At 46.8% G+C, this 20,433-nt stretch overlaps 2 protein-coding genes across 2 annotated transcripts in view; both read right to left on the bottom strand.

Annotated features, from left to right (window-relative positions):
- The window catches only part of LOC127183928 (sodium- and chloride-dependent transporter XTRP3B), a 30,930-nt gene extending 27,362 nt beyond the window's left edge, over positions 1-3,568 (bottom strand). Inside the window, exons 1-2 of the mRNA XM_051140059.1 lie at positions 3,370-3,568; positions 2,499-3,011 (exon numbers count right to left, since the gene is read on the bottom strand). Of these exons, the coding sequence (XP_050996016.1) occupies positions 2,499-2,727 (229 nt within the window). The 5' untranslated portion in view covers positions 2,728-3,011; positions 3,370-3,568. The remainder of the gene's footprint in view (positions 1-2,498; positions 3,012-3,369) is intronic.
- A 3,392-nt stretch (positions 3,569-6,960) lies between these two features.
- The window catches only part of LOC127183929 (sodium- and chloride-dependent transporter XTRP3), a 44,121-nt gene continuing 30,648 nt past the window's right edge, over positions 6,961-20,433 (bottom strand). The window contains exons 8-11 of the mRNA XM_051140060.1: positions 11,039-11,243; positions 9,681-9,840; positions 8,485-8,650; positions 6,961-7,850 (exon numbers count right to left, since the gene is read on the bottom strand). Coding sequence (XP_050996017.1) covers positions 7,701-7,850; positions 8,485-8,650; positions 9,681-9,840; positions 11,039-11,243 — 681 coding nt within the window. The 3' untranslated portion in view covers positions 6,961-7,700. The remainder of the gene's footprint in view (positions 7,851-8,484; positions 8,651-9,680; positions 9,841-11,038; positions 11,244-20,433) is intronic.

A 20,433-nucleotide genomic window follows, 5' to 3' on the forward strand; every position in this document is an offset into this window, starting at 1 on the left:
GGGAAAAGATATTCTGTATCAAATGGAGAAGACCAGGTTTGCAGACGTCAGGCCAAGCGAAAGAGCAGCGTTAACTCCCTGTGAAGCCCTCATCTCCAGCCCGCCACCCCGCCACCCCGCAACCCAAGCAGGGCAATCCGTGTTTCTACAGCTGTCAATGGTAGCAGCTTCCTTAGCACCTGGCCCTGGGCTGCTGAAAATTCACACCCGAGTGCCCCAGGTCTAGTAATCTCAGTGCTAGAGGCTCAGGATTGGGAAACCGGTCAAGTTCCCCTTAGCTCCATGGACCAGTGGGTACTGTGCTGGAAAAGCAAGCCAGAGCTTCCGGAATTGTAGGCAAGATTCCCGCAGCCCTGCCCGCAGCCCACAGCCTCGGCAAACACTCACTGCTACTTTCTTCCCTACCCACTCACCCCTCCGTCAGTTTTGAGATGCCCACAGCCCAGTGTCTTTGGCAAAGCCAGCGGAGAGCTTTACTCACACACCAGGGACATGTGTGTAGAAGGGGCCATCTGTCCTACTGCCCCAGCAGTAGCTATGTGAGTTCTGGGCAAACAGCTAAAGCCCCTTGGGGTGCCAGGACCCAACAAAGATTGTCTACACAGCAGTAGAACTTGCCCTGCTAGCTCACTCACCAGCTCCACCTCAGGCACAAAGCAAGCTCTCCTCTGCACTGGACAACTTCAAGACTAGTTCAGGTGCCCCTGTGCTAGAACATCTCAAGAAAGAGAAAAGGCTGAGCAAACCTTCCCCCCACCCCCACCCCCACCTCTCCTGCACCCCTGAGACAGTCTACCTCCAGATGCCTGCTCTAGGCTATTCATAGCTCAAGAGCCCAGCATGGGGTAAGCAAGCAGAGTAGTGAGGAATCTACCCTGTCCCTTCCTCCTCTGGAAGACATTTGGTTCCTTGGAGTCCAGTGTCTCTTGGCCTAGGGGCTGTGGCATAGCCCTCTACCCTAGCTCTCACATGGGTAGCCGATGACATCAAATCTCCCTGCACTGTCAGGGCCCAAGGCCCCTTCTCCCCTTACTCCTAGAGGAAGTGAGGGCTGCCTAGGTTTCTCACCAGGCTGGTCCTGCTTGGAGAGTGTCCCTTCACTTGGAAGGGGTCCTCAGCGGGCCACACGGTAGTAGCCTCTTTCAAGTCCTCCTTCACAAATTTGAGTCAGGTATATGACCCCAAGTAGACTTCTTAAATCATGGAAAGATGCCACGAAACGTAATAGGGGTGCTGGCAGCCACGTAGGGGGTCATGGAAGTCAGTCCCCAGGGACAGAGAACCAAGCTGCAGGGAAAGTCACAGCTCTATGCCTTTCGGATGGGAATGGCCCTAAGCTGTCACTTTTCACTCACTCAGGTATTTTACAGGGTACCTGGGGTCCCTTTCCCTGTTTACACTCCCTGCCCCCCTCCCCCCTCGACTTCCTGCTGTTTCCCTTCACAATACCTTCCAGGAACAGGAGGCAGGCATCTCAGAGTTGGCTTTGTAGAGGGACCTAGCGCGGCCATACCTGTTGGAGGCATCCTGCTCTTAAAGCATTGCTCAGTCTATAAACCACAGGCTTTTCCTAAGCCAAGCTGTGGCGCTCGGGTGGCCCACAGATGGAGGTCACGCAAAGCTCTGTGGCCACATGAGGGAGGAAGAGTGAAAGCCTTGGCAGAGCCAGCTATTGCCCCGAGCTTGCCCAGCTGGCTTGGCCTTGCGTGCAAGCAGGGTCTGAACACCACCTTCCCACTCAGGCGGCTTTGCGAGGCTAAATCCCCTCCTTGATCGGAAAAGGCTGGGTTTTTACCCGTTACCAGCTGAATGTCAAAGGAGGCTGAGGCCTGTGTGGTTTGTTCTCAGGAGACACCTGACAGCAGAGGCCATATTCCCGCAGCTGTCTGGAGTTACGCTCTAACACTCAAAGGTCATAAGATGGTCTAATTTTAACTCAAAGTATCCAGCGCTAACTACAGCAAGCCTGGTGCAGTCCATGGTCAGGCTGTCTCTGTGACGGATCCTGCTTGCTTGTCTGCTGCTGCCTAAGGCCGGGAGAAACTCAAACTCGTACCAAGGTGGGAATTTAGGCACCTTTAGCTGAACCCAGCACTCATCCCCACCCCAATAATACAATGCAAGCCGGTGAGCTCTGCAATGCTTTTGTCGAGAAATCAACAACATAACAACTGAATATAACGAGCCTTAGTTGTCATCACATTTTACACACACACACACACACACAAGAGAGGAAGGTGATAATGTCATGTGCACAACCCAGAGGTTAGAAACGTAGAGAAGGAACAGAGAAAACCTTTGTGATGTCAAGTTAGGCAGAGGTGTTTTAGATAGCAGAGCAAAAGTGTTGTCCGCCGATGCGAAGGCCAGATGTTCCTTCTCTGCTGGGTTACCGCCAGCTCTTTGGAGGTGACAGCCAGCATTCCTATAATCCCTCCAGGTTCCAGGAAGGTGACACCCAGTTACTCAGACATGCTTTACCTGCACGTTGCACTCACCTCCGCCGTACATCTGGCACAGGTACGGGAAACGCCACACATTGCCCAGGCCCACCGCATAGGAAACACAGGCGAGTAAGAACTGCAGGGGGTTACCCCACTTTGGCCGCACCTCCTCCACATCCCCAGGCTGAGCGTACTCTGCTGACCCCAGTCTTCCAGCGCCTTCCCAGGGCTGTAGCTCCTCATCCTCTGGCAGGGAGACCACGCGTGCTGAAGTTGATTCCATCTTCTGAGGCAACTCTCAGCACAGAATGGGCAGCTCCTGTTCTCTCTTGTGGATCCCGAGCCCCTGTGTTTTCTGCAGTTGTCTCTGGGACTCTGGGACCAGCTTTCTGCCCTCCCAGGCCCTGGTATGGGTCTTCCCTGCTTGGCCAGCGCCTCACTCCCTGCCTCTACCTCACAGGTGGCCAGTTTACACCCTCCCACTGACCTTTGGCCAGGTTTCTTTCTTTGTCCCATGTCTCTCATACTTCACCATTTCTGGGCTCCTTGGGCTGCTTTTAAGGGTGTCTGCAAAAAAACAAAATTCATGAGGCTATGACTGTACCTGCGGGAGGCTGGTGGTGAGCTGGAAAGTGTTTAGCTGCAAACTGCAGAAGAACCCTGATGTGCACGTGTCGATTTCTATAGTATGAATGCCCCCACTATGACATTCGTGAGCTACCAATACAATTCACTAAACACAACAGGGCCCATTTTGTTGGGGTCCCCACTTCGCACAGACAATGACACAGCTATCCTCAAGAGCATAACTGACAGTTAAGGGATAGCAAGCAATCAGAAATGGTGAGTTTTGCATATTGTGTCTGATTTATAATTTGCACACAACTCAGACCTTAGCAGTAATTGTATATAGCAATCACCTTACCAAAGGGATGAAGATCAGTTCTCTGGGGTGTCCTGATGCCCAGCGAAGGTGATTCAGTCCAGTTTAACCCCACCTCAGTGTTCCCAGGAGGCCGTCCTGGCTAATGGATGACTGACTACCTGTGGATGGAAACTTCACTGTGTCTGCCAAAAGCAGGGCACAAAAGACCATCAAACTGTTTCACCCAAATTCTGGAGAAAGGGAGTGCAGCTCTGGCCAGGTTCTGAGGTCCGACCCTACCAACTAAGAAAGTTATGAAACTTTCAATCATTTGCTCATCCTGGTGAGTCTGCTGTTAATCATCAAAGTTTCTAGTTTCCACATATGATAAAGTCCAAACTCCTTAGCTCTGTTTGCAGGTCTTGAGGATTTTGTTGGTGGTGGTGTTGCAGCTTTCATTAAAAGAAAAAAACATATTTGTGTGTTTTGCTTTCATACATGTACGTATGTATACCTCTATGTATCTAGCTATGAACTGGAGTTATGGATCACTGTGAACCACTATTTTGGTGCTGGAAACTGAATCCAGGTCCTCTGCAAGAACAGCCAGAGCTCTCAGGTGCTGAGCCATAACTTCAGGCCCCGTCTTGAGACGGAGGCTTGCTAATTGCTTGCTAAGGCTGGGTCTCCAGTCTCTCTGCGTCAGCCTCTCAGATATACACACCTGGCGCATGTTGACTTCTAATTAAAATTATATTATTAGAGAATTGTTTTGTGCCCTAAGATATGGTCTATTTGGGGGAAGGTCAATGTGCTGATGAGCACACAAATTCTATAGCTGTTGGATAAATAACCGATCTTTTCAAAATGATAATTGGCCCCTATCATTATACAATGATTTTCCTGTCTCTTTTTACAGGGTTTTGCTGTTTGTTTTTTGAAACCGGTTCTCATGATGTAACCTAGTCCTGGAATTCACAGAGCTATTATCTATTTGCCGTGGTCTCACAAATAGTGGGAATCCAGGCACACGCTGCCAATATATGAGGATCTTTTTTTATTGTTTTTGGTGTGAAGTCTTGATGTTATCTTTTCATCTTCTACCTCGGTCCGTTCACATAGTAAGGAGCTGATTGTACAGAGAGAGGCTGTAATTGCAGTCAGGAAATGAGGGGAAAGTCCAACTACAGACACTTGCTTTGAGTTTAGCTACATGACAACTGGTAAAAAACAAATGTTTCTCCATTTTCCGTCTCAAGTCTGAGTCAAGGGTGGCTATGTCTCCCAAACAAACAGCAAGTTTCAGAGTTGATGTCAAGTGTACAAAGCTGGAAGGTTCCTTTCCTCTCCGGCCTATTGGTGGGAGAGTGGACAAACTCCATAAGCACTGCTGCTGTGTCTAGAAACAGCAAAGGGTCCGTCTCAACTAGGACTTAGTACCCGCTCAAGAGAATTACTCTTGCTCTACATGAGATCCACAGAAACCAAAGTAAAGCTGTCACCATGGAGAAACTGTCACCCGACTGTGCTGCTCTGTGACGGACCTGGTCCAGCTCAGGGTCTTTTGACTTTACAGTGGTGTGAAGGAAACTGAGTTCTGCAGAAGCTATAGTTTGAGTTTCCACATTTTGCAAGCAGGATGGTCTCTGGGGACGTGCGGAGCCCTTGAGGACACATGGCCTCTGATGCCCATCTGACAGCGAGCCGCTGCCCTGACAGTGATGGTCAGGAAGGCGGGTGTAACAGACGCATGTTCAACTTAGGATGCTCTTCAGTTTCAGGGGGTTCAGCAGGATGGAACCAGATGTAGGTGGAGGAGTGCTGGAACACAGTCCAAGAAGGGAGCCTTGTAAGAATTCTGAGTGCTTGGGAGAAAACTAGCAAAGCAAGACAAGAGTCTTGTGGCCTCAGTTTCTTCAAAACAGAATTGTTCGTGGGCTGTGTTTCTGGGCCCCTCCCAGGTGTGGTGGATGGGAGTGAGTTTACCTCAGCTGGTTCATTACACCTGGCTATTGTTATTTATTTGTGGTGGATGGGAGTGAGTTTACCTCAGCTGGTTCATTACACCTGGCTATTGTTATTATTTATTTGTGGTGTGCCTCCGTGGTCTGGCCACATGCTGCTGGTCTTTGTGATTGTAAACAGATTGAACTCATGAGAACTTTACTCATGTGACCTTTCTTAGCACTTGGGGTATAAACTACCTGGTGCTCTGAATGGCTTTGTCTACGGCATCTGACGTTAGTCTGCCTCATTTTTAGGCTTCCTTCTCCCCAGTTCCACTGCCTTTGCAGGAGAACCTGTATTTTATGATAGCAGCCTCACCTGGCTGTTTCCATAAGCAAAACTGTTTCACGGATGTGACTTCCCCTCATAACTGCAAATGCTCAATAATGTATTTACATTTTAACAAGCACGGTATATAAGTGTTTCTAAAAGTACCATGTGCTTTCCTTAAGTAGGTTCTGCCCTGACTCTCGGATTGAACTGCCCATTGGATTCACCTGAAAAATTAAAAAAATATCTAGGTAAGGCTGGGTCTCACTCCCAAGATTTTCCGATGGATGCCCCTGGATCCAGTAGCATGGACAGTGGAAGTTGTCAGTGCTCTCAGGTGTGTGCGATGGCAGACATGTTGGGCACACTGAAATAATAATAAAATAATGATACAGGACAACCTTACTCTTTCACCTCTGAGGGGACATGATATTGAGACCTTGACTATGACTGGCCCCAGAGAAGCATGTGGAGAGAGAAAGACAGAGACTCTGCCTGAAGGTTGAGAGGAGGTGATAGACACATAAGATTTCAGGAACAGACTCTGTTGTCAAGGGGTGGGCCCACTCTTCAAGCCTAAAAACTATCCGATGAGAAACCAGGAGTAAACATCTAGGTAAATAAATGTTGCTTCCTACATTATAAGGACAGTGATCATTTTGAAACCAGGCAACAAGAAAAGATGGAAGTGTTGCTAAGATGGCAGCTAAGATAGTGAAAGATCTTTTTAAAAAAAATAAGTTACAAGCCTATGTTAAGAGAGTCACTTTGGGAAAGGCATCATATCATCATTATCCACCCTGTTATACTTATTTATATTATTTTAATTTGTGCATATGTGTTTTTGTGTATGTCTGTACATGTGTATTCAGGTGACAACAAGGACAGAAAAGAATACTGGATCCCTGGAACTGCAAATATTGGAGACTGCAGGCTTCCCAACATGGATGCTAAGAACCAAACTTTGGTCTTCTCTAGATATAGCAAGGATTTAGCCAGAAAATTTCTTCTCAGCCCCTCAACAGGCCTTTCTAGTGCCTACTGGGGAAAAGAGAGAGGACTAAAAGGTGTCTCTGGTTGGTGTTCCAAGTGATATCTAAGCCTCTTCAAAGGTGTCTGCACAGAGAGACCCAACAAAACCCTTCAATTCCATGAGCTCAGCAGAGCAAAGATTGTTAATACAGGAAGAACTCTCAATCTAGACAACCTTGATCTACTTTATTATGATAAAAAAGAAAAATTCACATAATGGATGAATAACAGCCATAAATATGAAGTGTTTTCACCTATGCACTGCTCTGTGATTTATATACATTTTAGAAAACATGATTATGTAGAGGTGAATGAAGGTGAAGCCTATAGGAAAGGTAGAATCATGTGTACCCTCATAGATGTATGTGACCCTGAAACCCTCGGGATGGGAGTGTCTGTACAGATTTCTCATACAGCCTAGAGTGGTGGAGAGGTTGGTGCTGGCCCACTGTGAGGAACCTTAGATTCTGAGAAAGGCGACTTCCTTCAGAGGCCCGGCAAAACTCTCTCTTAGTGGCCATTCCATCCTGGTGGCATTTACAGGATAGTCGGGGAACACAGAAGTTACATATTGATTGTGACTTTAAAGAAAACTTTAAGGAAAAGAATTAGAATGAATTCTAATATGTCACCTTATGCGCTTCAGAACCTAACCCTGGCTGAAAAGCAATCGCCCTCTAGTATTTTGTTTTCTTTTAAACAACAAAACAAAACAAAACAAAAACAACAACAACAGTAAAACGAATTGCTTGTTTGGCTCCTTAGAGTTACAGTCAAGTTTCTAATGACAGTTTTACCTTAAATTCTAGGACTCTCTAGAATCAAGGAGACAATGATCTTCAATTCTGGCCTTAGCTCTTGATGACAAGGAGGCTACAAGGTATGGCCTTCAGATGACAGAAGATGGAGGGCCCTCCTAAGGGACGGGGTCCCCTCCCCAAGGCAGTCTTCTCCCTCTAAGCTCCCTCATCCACTTTACAGACCCAGGAGGCTCCAGATCAGCACCCCAGCCAAGGAGCTCCCACCAGCAGGCAGTATCTGTGGAACAGAGTGGCTGACTTCGGTCTCTGGGAGGTCCATTCTTAGGCCACTGGGGCAGAGCCTCCTCTCTTGAGGCGATTCCTGATGAAAGATCCCAGGGCCATCAGGGGGATGCACATGGTAGATGAAGCCACCAGCAAACCGATGACAGCTAGTGCATGTGGGGGGTAATCCTTGGTCACCAGCTGCCCCTGGGAGAAGAGACTGAGCATCAGGGGAAGGTCCCTCCTGTCAGGTCCGAGAGAACCGCTCATCCAAGGCTTCTGTGTGGGGAAAGATGCTGAGCAGGGAGAAGAGGCTTGCGGTGCTCCATGGCTCTGCAGTTCATAGCAAGCCTCCAGAGAAACCATGCCCATTTTCTCTCTATTCCGTAAGGAAAGACAATTCTGGTTCCTTTGAGTGTATGTGGGAGATTGTGCATGAAGACCTCCAAGAGGAATAGCAGGGGAACCACTAGCTAGTACCTTACTCAGAGGCTCTAAATGTAAGGCAACCTTTAGCATAGACTAGCACCTTTTGTGGTGGTAGAAAATGCTCTGTATAAATCTAAGTGTGGTACCTCAGAGGAAACAGCACTTACAGGGAAAGGTCCACGGGGATGCCGTGGAGGTGACACCTTGCTGCCTGTGCACACCGTAGTTGAAAACCCCACAACCTGTTGTGCTGTACTAGGTCGAGCATCTGTGAAACATGTTCCCATGCTACCACCTGTGCTCTCCCCAAACCACAGCAATGGTGCCTTGGGTCCGAGAACTGGTGGTCTGTGTTCTGAGGTGACACTGTGGGCCCTGCTCTATTCCCCAGCCCTGCAGGAATATCAGGTACCTGAGCGGCATCCCAGGCTTGGTACTGCAGCGTTCCCGTGAGGATATAGTCACTCAGGTAGAAGATGAAGAGGCTGATGATGAGCAGTGGACTCACAAACGCCCACATGGCCTTCCAGTACCAGTTGAGGGTGCGGCCAGTCATGGCCCGAAGGTCACTTTCAAATCTGTTTGGACCACAGGGGGAGAGGGGCTGGGTTTATTCATGCTCTGGAGGGAGGGGTTCCAGTTCGCATGCCTGCCACACTTGGGAAGATGCTGTTCTGGTTACCAGTTATGTTTGACCGTGACCCTGTACCTGACAGCTACAAATCAAACCCTCTTGTAGGTTTCCAAGCATTTTCCAGACCCCGAGTCCTGGAGAAGCCACCATGCTGGTTTTACCTAACTTATCCAGGAGGCAGCTGGCCACTGGTGATGCTTCAGCATCTCGTGGGACCCCGGTTTTTCAATAGAGTGTGGGGGTGCTTCTCATCGGACAGCCTGACTTTTAGAGTTTCCTGACTGCTTTGACCCAAGCCCCAAACCACTTTAGATCATGATAAAAACCTGAGGAAGAGGGAGGGATGGCACAGCACAGCCCTTTGGCCCAGATCACACTCGAACAGCACACAGTAGCCGGCCCCTGAGTCCCCTCTGTGACTCACTCAGCAGGGCTGGGGGACTTGAGGCCTGAGGTTCTCAAGGGTTCCTTGTTGCTGATTGATGGAAAATGGAGACTCAGACTCCACACTAGTAGGTCTCAGCGTGTAGTCCCTAGAACGCCAAGGGACATCTGCATTCTAGGACCCCAACCCAGACCAAGCTGGTTCTGAACTCAGAGATCCTTCTGTGCTGAGATTAAAGGTGCTCACCACCACGCCTGGCTGAGGCTGCGTTTTCTAACTGGACTCTGGTTCAGGGTTCTTGAAAAGTTCAGATAGTTGTGGAATATCACAGAGTCTAATCCTAGGGCAGAGTCCCCACCGCACCCAGGAAGCCGTGAGTACAGCAGGGCAACAGGGAAACATGCTACCATGCAAAACGAAAAGCAGGTAATAGAACAAAGCTGTTAGTTGCAGGCCGACGGGGAAGCAAGGGTTAGCTGAGATCAGAGGACAAAGAACAACGGACAGTTCTGGTCTCTCAGGATGATTGTCTCATGAGTGTGGCGCTGCAGCCTACGTGCCCCAGTGGAGGAGGGTCTGGGGTCCTTACCTCTTCAGCCCGTACACATAGCACACAGCTACGGTCTCCACCAGCACAATGAGCAGCAGGGACAGTGTGGCCGCGTAGTCGTTGAATATGTCAAACCAGTAGTTCCCAGCCTCCATGGTGAACACCATGCCGATGGCACAGCTGACGAGGCACACCAGACCTGGGACACAAGAGCAGCGCTCGTCTCTCAGCCTCCCTACGCTCGCCCCGTGCTTATGGCAGCGGGAGCCACAGGTCCCTGGTGTTCCTGGGAGGGTAGGTTCGCCCACATGAGCTGTAGGAGCTGCTGTGCAGGGGATGTCAGCGCATGGAGAACTCAGCTAGGGGCAGCGCATACACTGGGCTGCAGGTACCCAGTCCCAGGAGAGATGCCAAGTGGCAGGAGGTTCTGAGTGAAGAGGGTGTAGCTTCCAGTGTGTGGTGAAAACATGAAGGGGAAGGAGCCTTGTGTTACCCGTCCTGGATGTGGAGTTATGCAGTCACCAGAGGCTGAGGTGGCTGGCTACAGCGTCCTCATGACCCTGGCTGAGTAATGTGATAGTGAGCTTACTGGGTAGCCATCATGGGAAAGGCCAGTTCCTTTCCTACCCACATCACAGCCACATGCAATGTTGCCCTTACGATGACGCATCAGGCAGCGTCAGGGATTGACACTGGCTGCTAAGACCAGTTCACTGACAGGTTCTGAGTGTGGATGGCATGTCTAGAATACCTTTTTACTGACTTTTGAGAGCAGAGACAAAAGCTAGTAGCATTAGAAGTCAGAACAGGTGGTCTGGTTGGATGTTTGTTGCCTAGAGAGTATGTGGAAGCGGCTCCTCCTGGTGTGGGATCAGGTCATACTCTCACCTTAGGAGAGGGGCAGTTCACTGATAATGTCTTTTTTTCCTTTTTAAAGATTTATTCATTTATTTGTTATGTATACAATGTTGTGCCTGCATGTACACCTGCACACCAGAAGAGGGCACCAGGTCTCATTATAGATGGTCATGAGCCACCATGTGGTTGTGGGAATTGAACTCAGGACCTCTGGAAGAGCAGCCAGTGCTCTTAGCCTCTGAGCCATCTCTCCAGCCTCTGCTGTTGTCTTTGAATTAGAACAAAATGGATTTAGCTGCTTAGAGCCCAGAGGCCTTTGAGTGCAGGCTTGGGAGCTGGCCTTTTCCCCAAGATCAGGGTGAGCACCTCACTCTCCTGGGATGTGGTGAGTTTTTAGCTCTCCTCTTGGCAGGAGCACAGCGACTCCCACAGCCCTTCTGGAGCTGGCTTAGAAGCACATGGCTCCTAGGGACCCCATACCGGATGTGCTGCACTTCCCAGCGCACCCACGCCCTGCCCCCTCTGCGTGGTGAACTGACCTGAAATGGCCTCCTTGGGCAGGTAGCTGGAGATGAGCTTGCTGTCCGTCAGAGGGGTAAGGATGGCCGCTGTGTTTCCCAGCATGCTTCCCATGCCCAGCATGAGCAACATGAAGAAGTAGAGCACTGACCACAGCTGGGACACTTCCATGTTCTTAATGGCCTCCGTGTAGACGATGAAGGCCAGGCCCGTGCCCTGGACAGCCTGAGAGTAATTAAGACACCAGTTACACATCTGAGCCAAGGGGGCCACGATGTCATAGTTTGGATGTGTTTCGACAGTATGTCCCCAGTTGTTCTTTTGGAGATGTGCATAACTTTTTTTTTTTTTTGGTGTTTTGATTTTTTGAGATGGGATTTCTCTGCATAACATCCCTAGCTGTCTTGGAACTCACACTGTAGAGCAGGCTGGCCTTCAACTCACAGAGATCAACCTGCTTCTGCCTATGGAGTGCTGGTATTAAAGGTGTGCATCAGCATGCCTGACTAGAGATGTGTATAACTTTTAGGAGTTGTACTGTGACTGGAGAAATTATGTTAGTGGTAAGTGTCTTGAGGTTTTTATAGCCCCCTGGTCCATCAATAGTTCAGCGTCTCACCCTCATGTTGCCCTGTACTCCTCCTCCGCCCTGATAGATTGTGCCCGCCCACTCTGGGAAGCCTCCACCCTCAGTAGCTTCTTCCTGTCAGGTATTGGGTCACAGCAACAAGAATTCTGTGTTGACTAATACAAAAATATAAGTAAGCTCAGTGGCTTAGGAATATATAGCCAGGTTTAGGGACAGGTAAGGATATGATAACACTTGTAGAACATTTTATTTGCATATTAAAATATTACAAAGCAATGATTTCACTATTACCAGGAGCCATCAGTTCTAAACAATGTCAGTGTTAAAATTCTCCCTCCTTGGTGGTCTGATCTCACTTCCATGCCCATGACTGCCACTGAAGCACTGTCATAAACATCTGGAATAAATAATTAACTTAAAAATAGTGTCTTCAATAATAAACATAATTATTGGTTTGAAAGAGCAGTGTAATGTTAATACAAGGTTAGATATGGCTAAAGAGAGAACTAGGAATCAGGGTGAATTATGCTCGGTGGAGTTTGACCTGAGATGCACTAGAATTGGACTAATGGTGTCTTTGTCCATAGTGAACTGTGACCCAGCTCCATGTGTGACACACTTCAATCTGTGAACTGTGACCCAGCTCCATGTGTGACACACTTTAATCTGTGAACTGTGACCCAGCTCCATGTGTGACACACTTCAATCTGTGTAACAAGCTGCTGAATCTCAGACAAGCACAACAGCCTGGCTTCAGCAAACCATAGACAGCCAGCTGCTTAAAACAAGGACCAGAAAGGGCAAACATAAATTTTATCCAACTGAGCTGTCTCCACACATCGCTTACACTTTCTTTTTTAAAATCCTATTTCATGTCATTGGTGATTTACCAGCATGTATGCCCACATGAGGGTGTCAGATCCCCTGGAACTGGAGTTACAGGCAGATCTAAACTGCCATATGGGTGCTGGGAATTGAATCTGGGTCCCCTGGAAGAGCAGCCAGTACTCTTAACTGCTGAGCCATCCCCCAGCCCCTCACTTCCATTTTCTATAGCGTTTTCTTTTTCTACATGTATAGTCTATACATGTGAGGGTAGAACATTCTGAATTTCTTTTTGCCCAATCTTTCCAACTACAGAATCAAGCCAATTAGATCTATAGGAGCGACTTGCTATGAGATTCTGTCTGACCTACCTTTCTGTTTCATGTCAAAATGCCAGGGCCAAGGCAACATAAAGAAAGTGTTTAATTTGGGGCTCATGTCTGCAGAGTGTTAGGGTACACGGCCATTATGGAGGGAATATGGTGGCAGCAGGCAGGCATAGCAGTGTTGGAGCAGGAGCTGAGAGCTTACATCCCTTTCTGAAAGAAGGAGGCAGAGGGAGCTAACTGGGAACGGCCTGGGCTTTTGAAACCTCAGAGGCTACCCCTAGTGACACACCCCCTCCACCAAGGCCACACCTCCTCATCCTTCCCAAACAGTTCCAACTGAGGACCAAGTCCTCAAATGTCTGAGTTTGGGGGCCATTCTCATTGCCACCATCGCATGAAACTCCTTACGAAATCAAAAAGGAACTCACGTGCTTTCAATATACAACGACACAGAATATACATTACCATTCCCAAGGGGAAGAATGAGGACATAGTGAAAAAAGTACTGGGCCAAAGTGAGGCAGAGATCCTATGGCTGTGTATCTGCTGCCAGAGAGCTCAGGTGGTTTCTCCCTTCTAGCCCTGCTCACTGAAGCCTTTCCCTCTCGGTTTGGTTCCACTCTCTCCTGCAGCTCTCTCTCCTCGGCGGGATCTCCTATAATCCTGGCATCTCCAACATCTGGGGTTCCCAACACAATCCAGGCTTCACTTTCACAGCCTCATGTACTTCTTGGGCCACACGCTTGGCCGCGGGGGCTTTTAATAGCTGCGGAGCACATCCCACGACTCCTTCACGCCTGTGTCCTTCAGGACTCTAAAGTCAGACCCACTTGGCCAGTGAGTCGGAACCTGTCCCACCTCTTGAATTACATTTGCATAACGTTTTCCCTCTTGCAGCTTTTTAGCAGCAGAGCATTCCTTAGGCGTTTCTTTTATACAAGGTAAAGGGTTAGCTGGGATATGGGGGAGGGGGGTCTTGCTCTGAGGGCCAGGCTCCCTTTGTTCCCTTTTACATCAGACCTTTCCTTATCTCTTTCATTACAAACATTACATTTCCTGTTTTTTTTCCTCCACAAACTGCACAATTTGTATTCTTTTTCCCCTGCATGTTATTTTTCACTGTAGACCCACACAAGGATGATTACTAATAACTATTCAACAGAGTTAGTATTAGGCTGTTGGAATCTTCTGTGCCAATAAAATTAGTCCAAAATGTTTGTATTTAGCTTCAGGAAGATTTCTTAAAACAACGGCAGAGAGCCTCCACATTCTAGTTTACTGTTCTGTTGTCATGACAAAACTCCGTGTCCGAGGCAACTCTGGGGCTCGTGGCTGCAGAGGGTTAGCGTCCATGACATGACAGGGGAAGCATGGCAGCAGGCAGCAGGCAGCAGGCAGCAGGCAGCAGGCAGCAGGCATGGTGCTGGGCAGCAGCTGAGGCCTCATACCTTCACCCTCAGGTAGGGAGCAGAGCGAGCTAAGTGAGACTGGCCTGTGCTTTTCAAACCTCAGGGCCCACACTCAGTGACACAGGGCTCACAGTGACACAGGGCTCACACTCAGTGACATTGCACCTCCCACAAGGCCACACCTTTAATCCTTCCCACATAGTTCCACCAACTGTGGACCAAGTACATGAGTTTATGGGGAATGTTCTCATTACATCACCACAGACTCCCTTTTAACAACCTAGAAGAAAGCTGAAAGAAAGCCAGCCAGTCATACAGATAACATGGTGATACAGAGTTTGGAATATGTGGAGGCAAAGCTATGAGGCCTGGGGTTAGGAGGGAAAAGATTAACGTAGATCTGAATGAAGATCTTTAAGGAGAAGAGACAGAAACAAGGGCAACAGCTAAGAAATAATACATGTGAGCTTGCCCAAACCGAGAAAAACACGGATCCATAAATCCAGCAGGTTCAAGAATACGTAGGCTCAGGCCTGGATTTTTAGATAAAAGAAACACTGTCGTACTAAACTCACCAAAGATGCCAAAGACAAAGGGACGTGTTTAGTGAAGTCAGAGAAAGAACTGTTCACTTACAGAAGTTAAAGGGCAGACAAGACAGTTCAGGCAGTAAAGGCGCTTTACAGCGTCAGCCTGGGGACTCATGCTCAGTCTCTGCAACCCACGTAAAGGCAGAAGGAGGGAGCAACTGATTCCACCAGTGGTCCTCTGACCTCCACTCAAGTGCTGTGGTGAACATTCATGCCTGTGTGCGGGCGCGTGCATACACGCACGCACGCACACGCACAGGTACACGCACACACGCAATCTGTCATATACACACAAGTAATTAAAACAAAATGATAAAAGAAAATTCAGCAGCTGCAATTGAAACCAGAATTGTAGGGCAAATACTATCAAAGTGTTGAGAGAAAATAACTTTTAATTTGAAAAACTCTACTCTGGGGAAATAGTTCTTTAAGAAATCAGGCCAGGCAGCCTGGTCTACAAAGTGAGTCCAGGATGGTCAAGGCTACACAGAGAAAAAGAAGAAATCAGGCGAGGGATTGGAGAGGTGGCTTGGTGGTTAAGAGCACTGTCTACTCTTCCAAAGGACCCAGGTTCAATTCCCAGCACCCACCTGGTGGCTCACAAGTCTTTTAAACTCCAGCTCCAGGGATCTGACAACCTCTTCCAACCTCCATGGGCAGTGGGCATGCACATATGCATGTATATACATGTAGACAAAATAAACATAAAATAATTTTTAAAAATGATAATATATTTCTGGGCAGTGGTGGTGCACACCTTTAATTCCAGCACTCAGGAGGCGGAGGCAGGCAGATCTCTAAGTTTGAGGCCAGCCTGGCCTTCAGAGTGAGTTTCAGGACAGCCGGGGGCTACATAGAGAAACCTGCACACACACACACCCAAAAAAATAGAAAGAAAGAAATGGGGCCAAATAAATGTCTTGATATGGAACCAAAATCTAAAAAAAAAAAAAAAAAAAAAAAAGAGGTGGGGGAGGGAGGGCCAAATAAATGTCTTGAACAAATAAAATGGTGTGTGTGTGTGTGTGTGTGTGTGTGTGTGTGTGTGTGTGTGTGTGTGTGTCCATGTCCATCCATCCCTGGGGCAAGGAACTGAATCAGGACTTGGACATCCTAAGTATGCAGTGTTTGGCAAGTTATGGGTTTAAAAGGACTGAGTTGCATTAAAGTCATATTTAAAACAGGGGAATGAAACCAGCTGAGGTGCACATCTGTAATCCCAGCACTCAGGAGGCAAAGGCAGGAAGATCAGGATTTTAATATCGTTCCTCTGTCTTTTAAAAAGTAAAAACAGGAAAGAAAAGAGAAAGTGTCCTAAAACTCTTGCATTGTTTGAAAGGGAAGATACTCTTAGATTAAGCTGTGTTAAGCTAAACATTAATGAGAGAGTTCAGGAAGAAGACATGAAAGTATAAATTCCAAACATGAGAGAATGTGGTGGAGAGGAAAGAAAATAAGAAGAAGAGAAGGAACAGAGGAAAGTCAGTCTAAAAATCCAGTAATTACATCATTCTTGGACATAGAGCCAAGGTCAAAGTAAGCAAGGAAAAGCTAAGTGCCAGGGCCAAAATTGGAACTGAGTGCCAAACCTCAGAGTGGGCATCAGAGGTGTCCACATGGGATCTAGGTCTTAAAGCATGGGTTTTAGGATCTTGATGTGTGACCTGTTTAGAGACAGACAGGGTGGGCATGGGGTGTCAGGCCATAGGCCCTGTAGCCAGGAAGCTGGGTTGAACCACAGTACTGGCTAGTTTTATGTCAGCTTGACACAGCTATAGTCATCTGAAAGGAGGGAACCTTGATTGAGAAAGTGTCTCGGTGAGACCCAGCTGGAGAGCCTTTTCGTGTGGGGGTGGGGGTAGTGGCAGCCCACTGTGGGTGGTGCCATCCATGGCCTGGTGGGCCTGGAGTCTGTAACAAGGCAGGCTGAACAAGCCAGTAGGCGGCACCCCTTCATGGCCTCTGCATCGGCTCCTGCCTCCAGCTTCTGCCTTGTTTGCGTTCCTGACTTCCTTCAGTGGTGAAAAGCAGTATGAAGTGCAGCCAGCTAAGTCTTTTCCTCCCCTGCTTGCTTTAGGTCATAGTGTTTCATCAAAGCAGTTTTAACCCTGACTAGAACAACAAGCAAGAGGAAGAGAGTGTTGTCTCTCTATGAAATGGTGCACCCCAGAAACAAAATGCTCAGACCAGCCACCATTTCCTAACGTCACTGGTAAAACGCAGAACCTCTATCCTCATCCTGAGCGCACTCTCTAGAAGAAGTCAGAAAAAGTGTATTAAATCTAAGAACTGGCCAGTGTGGGTGCTCACCTAACTCTACGAATTTCATCCTGCTCAAAGTACAGGAAAACAATTGTGCTTGAGACTAGTAAAAACAGTGCTAATAGTGAAACAACAATTAAAAAAGACTAATACAAATGTTAAAAAGAAATGTGCAACATTGTATCTGCAGCTAATAAGATAGCTTATAAAAGAAACAAGCAGCCTGCAGATGTGAGAATTGACGGGGAATTTACCAAGGTTTCTAGGTACAAGATTAACGTTAAAAAAATTGTTTCTTTTGCAACCAACATAAACAATGATAGAGATAAGGAGAAATTCACGATTCACAGCAGCAGGGTAACAGAGTATATGCAAGAGACCGAGGGAAAGCTTGCTACTAAATCAAAACCCAAAACAGCTGAAGGTGGAGAACAGAGAAAACAGTGCTCTCCGCATCCCCACGGTGGAATGCAGAAAAGATCTGATCTGTAACCGAAGAGTAAGGTGGCAGGAGAAGGCCACGGGCAACAACAGAGAGTAAGAAAAATGCAAACATCTAGAAACATGGAATGTTAGATTTACAAAACAAACAAACAAACAAAAAAAACCCCGACAGGCCAGATCAGCAGGAGGCGAGGTGGGGAGGCTTTGCTCTGGGGCCACAGATGGAAGAGCCCGGAAGGTTACAGGAACTGAACAACAACAAAACCAACCAAACCAAAAAACCCCCTTAGGGCAGAGTTGTTTTGCTTATGAGGCAGCTATTTGGTTTGCCGCTGGCTGAGCCTCCTCTCAGGTTGGGACAACGAATGGAATTATTCCTCAAAATAAATAAATAAATAAAATAAAAAAATTAAAATAAAAAAAACCCTCAGGCAGAAGAACAGGAAATTCATAATAAATCTCTAAATATTAGAGAGCCCATCTCCCCCACCTATGTGGCCAGCAACAGCCCTGCCAACAGGACTGAACTGAAGTTGACTCAGGTTCAGAGGCAGATAGACTCTGGTGGAGCTGCGGGTCATGGGCAAAAAATCCTCCCACCCTGGTGGGAGTGACCCTGCAGCAAAGGCAAATATAAGCGTGGTTTCCCTATCCCCACTCCCCAGAGCCTAGGACACCTAAAAACACACGTCGAAAATGTGATCCCATAGCTCATCAGAGCGAAGGATTGTAGGTGGCTGGCAGTGCGGGCCAAGGTACTAACTGTGCAGTCTCCAAGGCTGAGAAACTGATCCAAACCTGGTCTAACCTGTTTTGAGTTACAGTCTCAGCCCACCCCCCCAAATCCCCAGCAGAGTCAGCTCAGAGTCAGCTACAAACTACAGCTTAAGGCTTGGAGGAAAATCACATTCATCCCAGAAGAAAGATGGATTTGCTGATGACACAATCTTTATTAGATTTTTATGTCTATCGTGTATGTGCATCCCACGAGTGCCTGGGCCCACACAGGTCAGATCCCCTGGAACAGGAGTTATTCCTGGGCAATGGGAACTAAACCTGGGTTTTCTGAAAGAACAGCAAACGTTCTTAGCCAGCCCTGACATAATGCTTTTTATTTTGCTTTATTGCACACGTACTTTTAAGTATTACTTTCGTATTTTACTATTGGTTTTGTTTTAGCTTCCATCTTGCTTGAACAGGTTTTTATGATTTTTCTTTTTCTTTCTGCATTTTATAGTGTTTCCCCTGTTACTTCTCATACTTCTGACATGTACCTTTCCTCTCAGACTACAAGAAAGGAGGGATGGGGGGGAGCAGAGAGGAGGTGAGTAAGGGTGAGAAGCAATGATGTGCATGTACTCAAACGTCACAATGAAAGCTGGTCTTGTATGTTAACAGAGTTAAAAGTAAAAAAAAAACCCCACATAATTAAAAAGATATTCACTCTTCACAAATGGCAGCATAAAATAAATGCTATTTCAGTAAGTATTCTCTATGGGAATTTTCTCTCCATGGAAACTTCCTAGCTGATAAGGGAAAGTAATACAATTAGCTTAGCAGATGCAAGACCCTGGGTTTTGATCCCCAGCACTATAAAAGTAAATTTATTAACTAACAAAACCCATCAGTCTCATAGATAACAAACAAACAGTACGTTTTCAAAGTGAAAATTAGAAAAATACCCGTAATGGCTATTAGCTGGGAATGAACAAAACAGCTGCAGTGTGGTTTTTTTTTTTAATATTTATTTATTTATTATGTATACAGTGTTCTGCTTGCCTGTACACACCTACACCAGAAGAGAGCACCAGATCGCTTTATAAATGGTTGTGAGCCACCATGTGGTTGCTGGGAATCGAACTCAGAACCTTTGGAAGAGCAGACAGTGCTCTTAACCTCTGAGCCATCTCTCCAGCCCATGTAGTGTGGTTTTGTGATGAGATAAACACAGCACTTACAGTGAGTGGATGAAATGTATTATAATGGACAGGCCTCACAATGAAACTTTTTTTTTTTTTTTTTTTTTTTTTTGAGACAGGGTTTCTCTGTGTAGCCTTGGCTGTCCTGGACTCACTTTGTAGACCAGGCTGGCCTTGAACTCACAGCGATCTGCCTGCCTCTGCCTCTGTTGGGATTAAAGGCGTGCGCCACCACGCCCAGCCACAATGAAACTCTTGAATGGGAAACATCACCTTCCAGGAGCATTTACAACTTCTGCACTGCTAACAAAACAGGGTTATTTTAGTCTTTCCCCCTACTCTGTGTATGTGTGTGCAGGTTTCCAAATATTTTCCTATGCTGTTTCTTTTGTTCTACAGAAAATTCTTTCTTTTCTTTGATATAATCCTACCTGGTTTACTTCTGTTGCCAGCACTTTTTGGGTCCTGTCCCATAATTTCTTACACAAGCCAGTGTCTTGAAGGGTTTCCCTCTTCCCTCTTAGTTTTTGCATAGTATTGAACTGACTGTTTGAACAGCGAGAGAGGTGGGGATCTAGCCCCATTTACTGAGAAGATTGTCCTTTCGCTGACACATTCTCTTGGTGTATTTGACAGGAATTGCATAGTTGCAATTATGTGGTATTCTGGGACCCCTTTATGATCTGCTTGTCCTTTTTCATGCCAGTACCAGACAGTTTTGTAGACTGTCTTAAAATCAGATATTATTATGCTTTCAGTTTTTTTTTTTTTTTTTTTTTTTTTACTTAGAGTTGCTTTGGATATTTTAGGCTTTCTATAGTTTTGCATAGATTTTAGGATTTTTTTTCTGTTTCTATGAAGAATATTATTAATGAAAATTGCTTTGAATCTGTAAACTGCTTTGGGTAACATGGACACTTAAATAATAATAGCAACAATATTTTAATAATATTATTAAATAATTATTAACTATTTAATAAAAAGCAAACTAAATAAAGGTAATAAATGTTAAATAATAAAATTACTTCTCTTCTTCTTCTCTTCTTCT

Source organism: Acomys russatus, chromosome 32, assembly GCF_903995435.1.
Source record: "Acomys russatus chromosome 32, mAcoRus1.1, whole genome shotgun sequence".
NCBI lineage: Eukaryota > Metazoa > Chordata > Mammalia > Rodentia > Muridae > Acomys > Acomys russatus.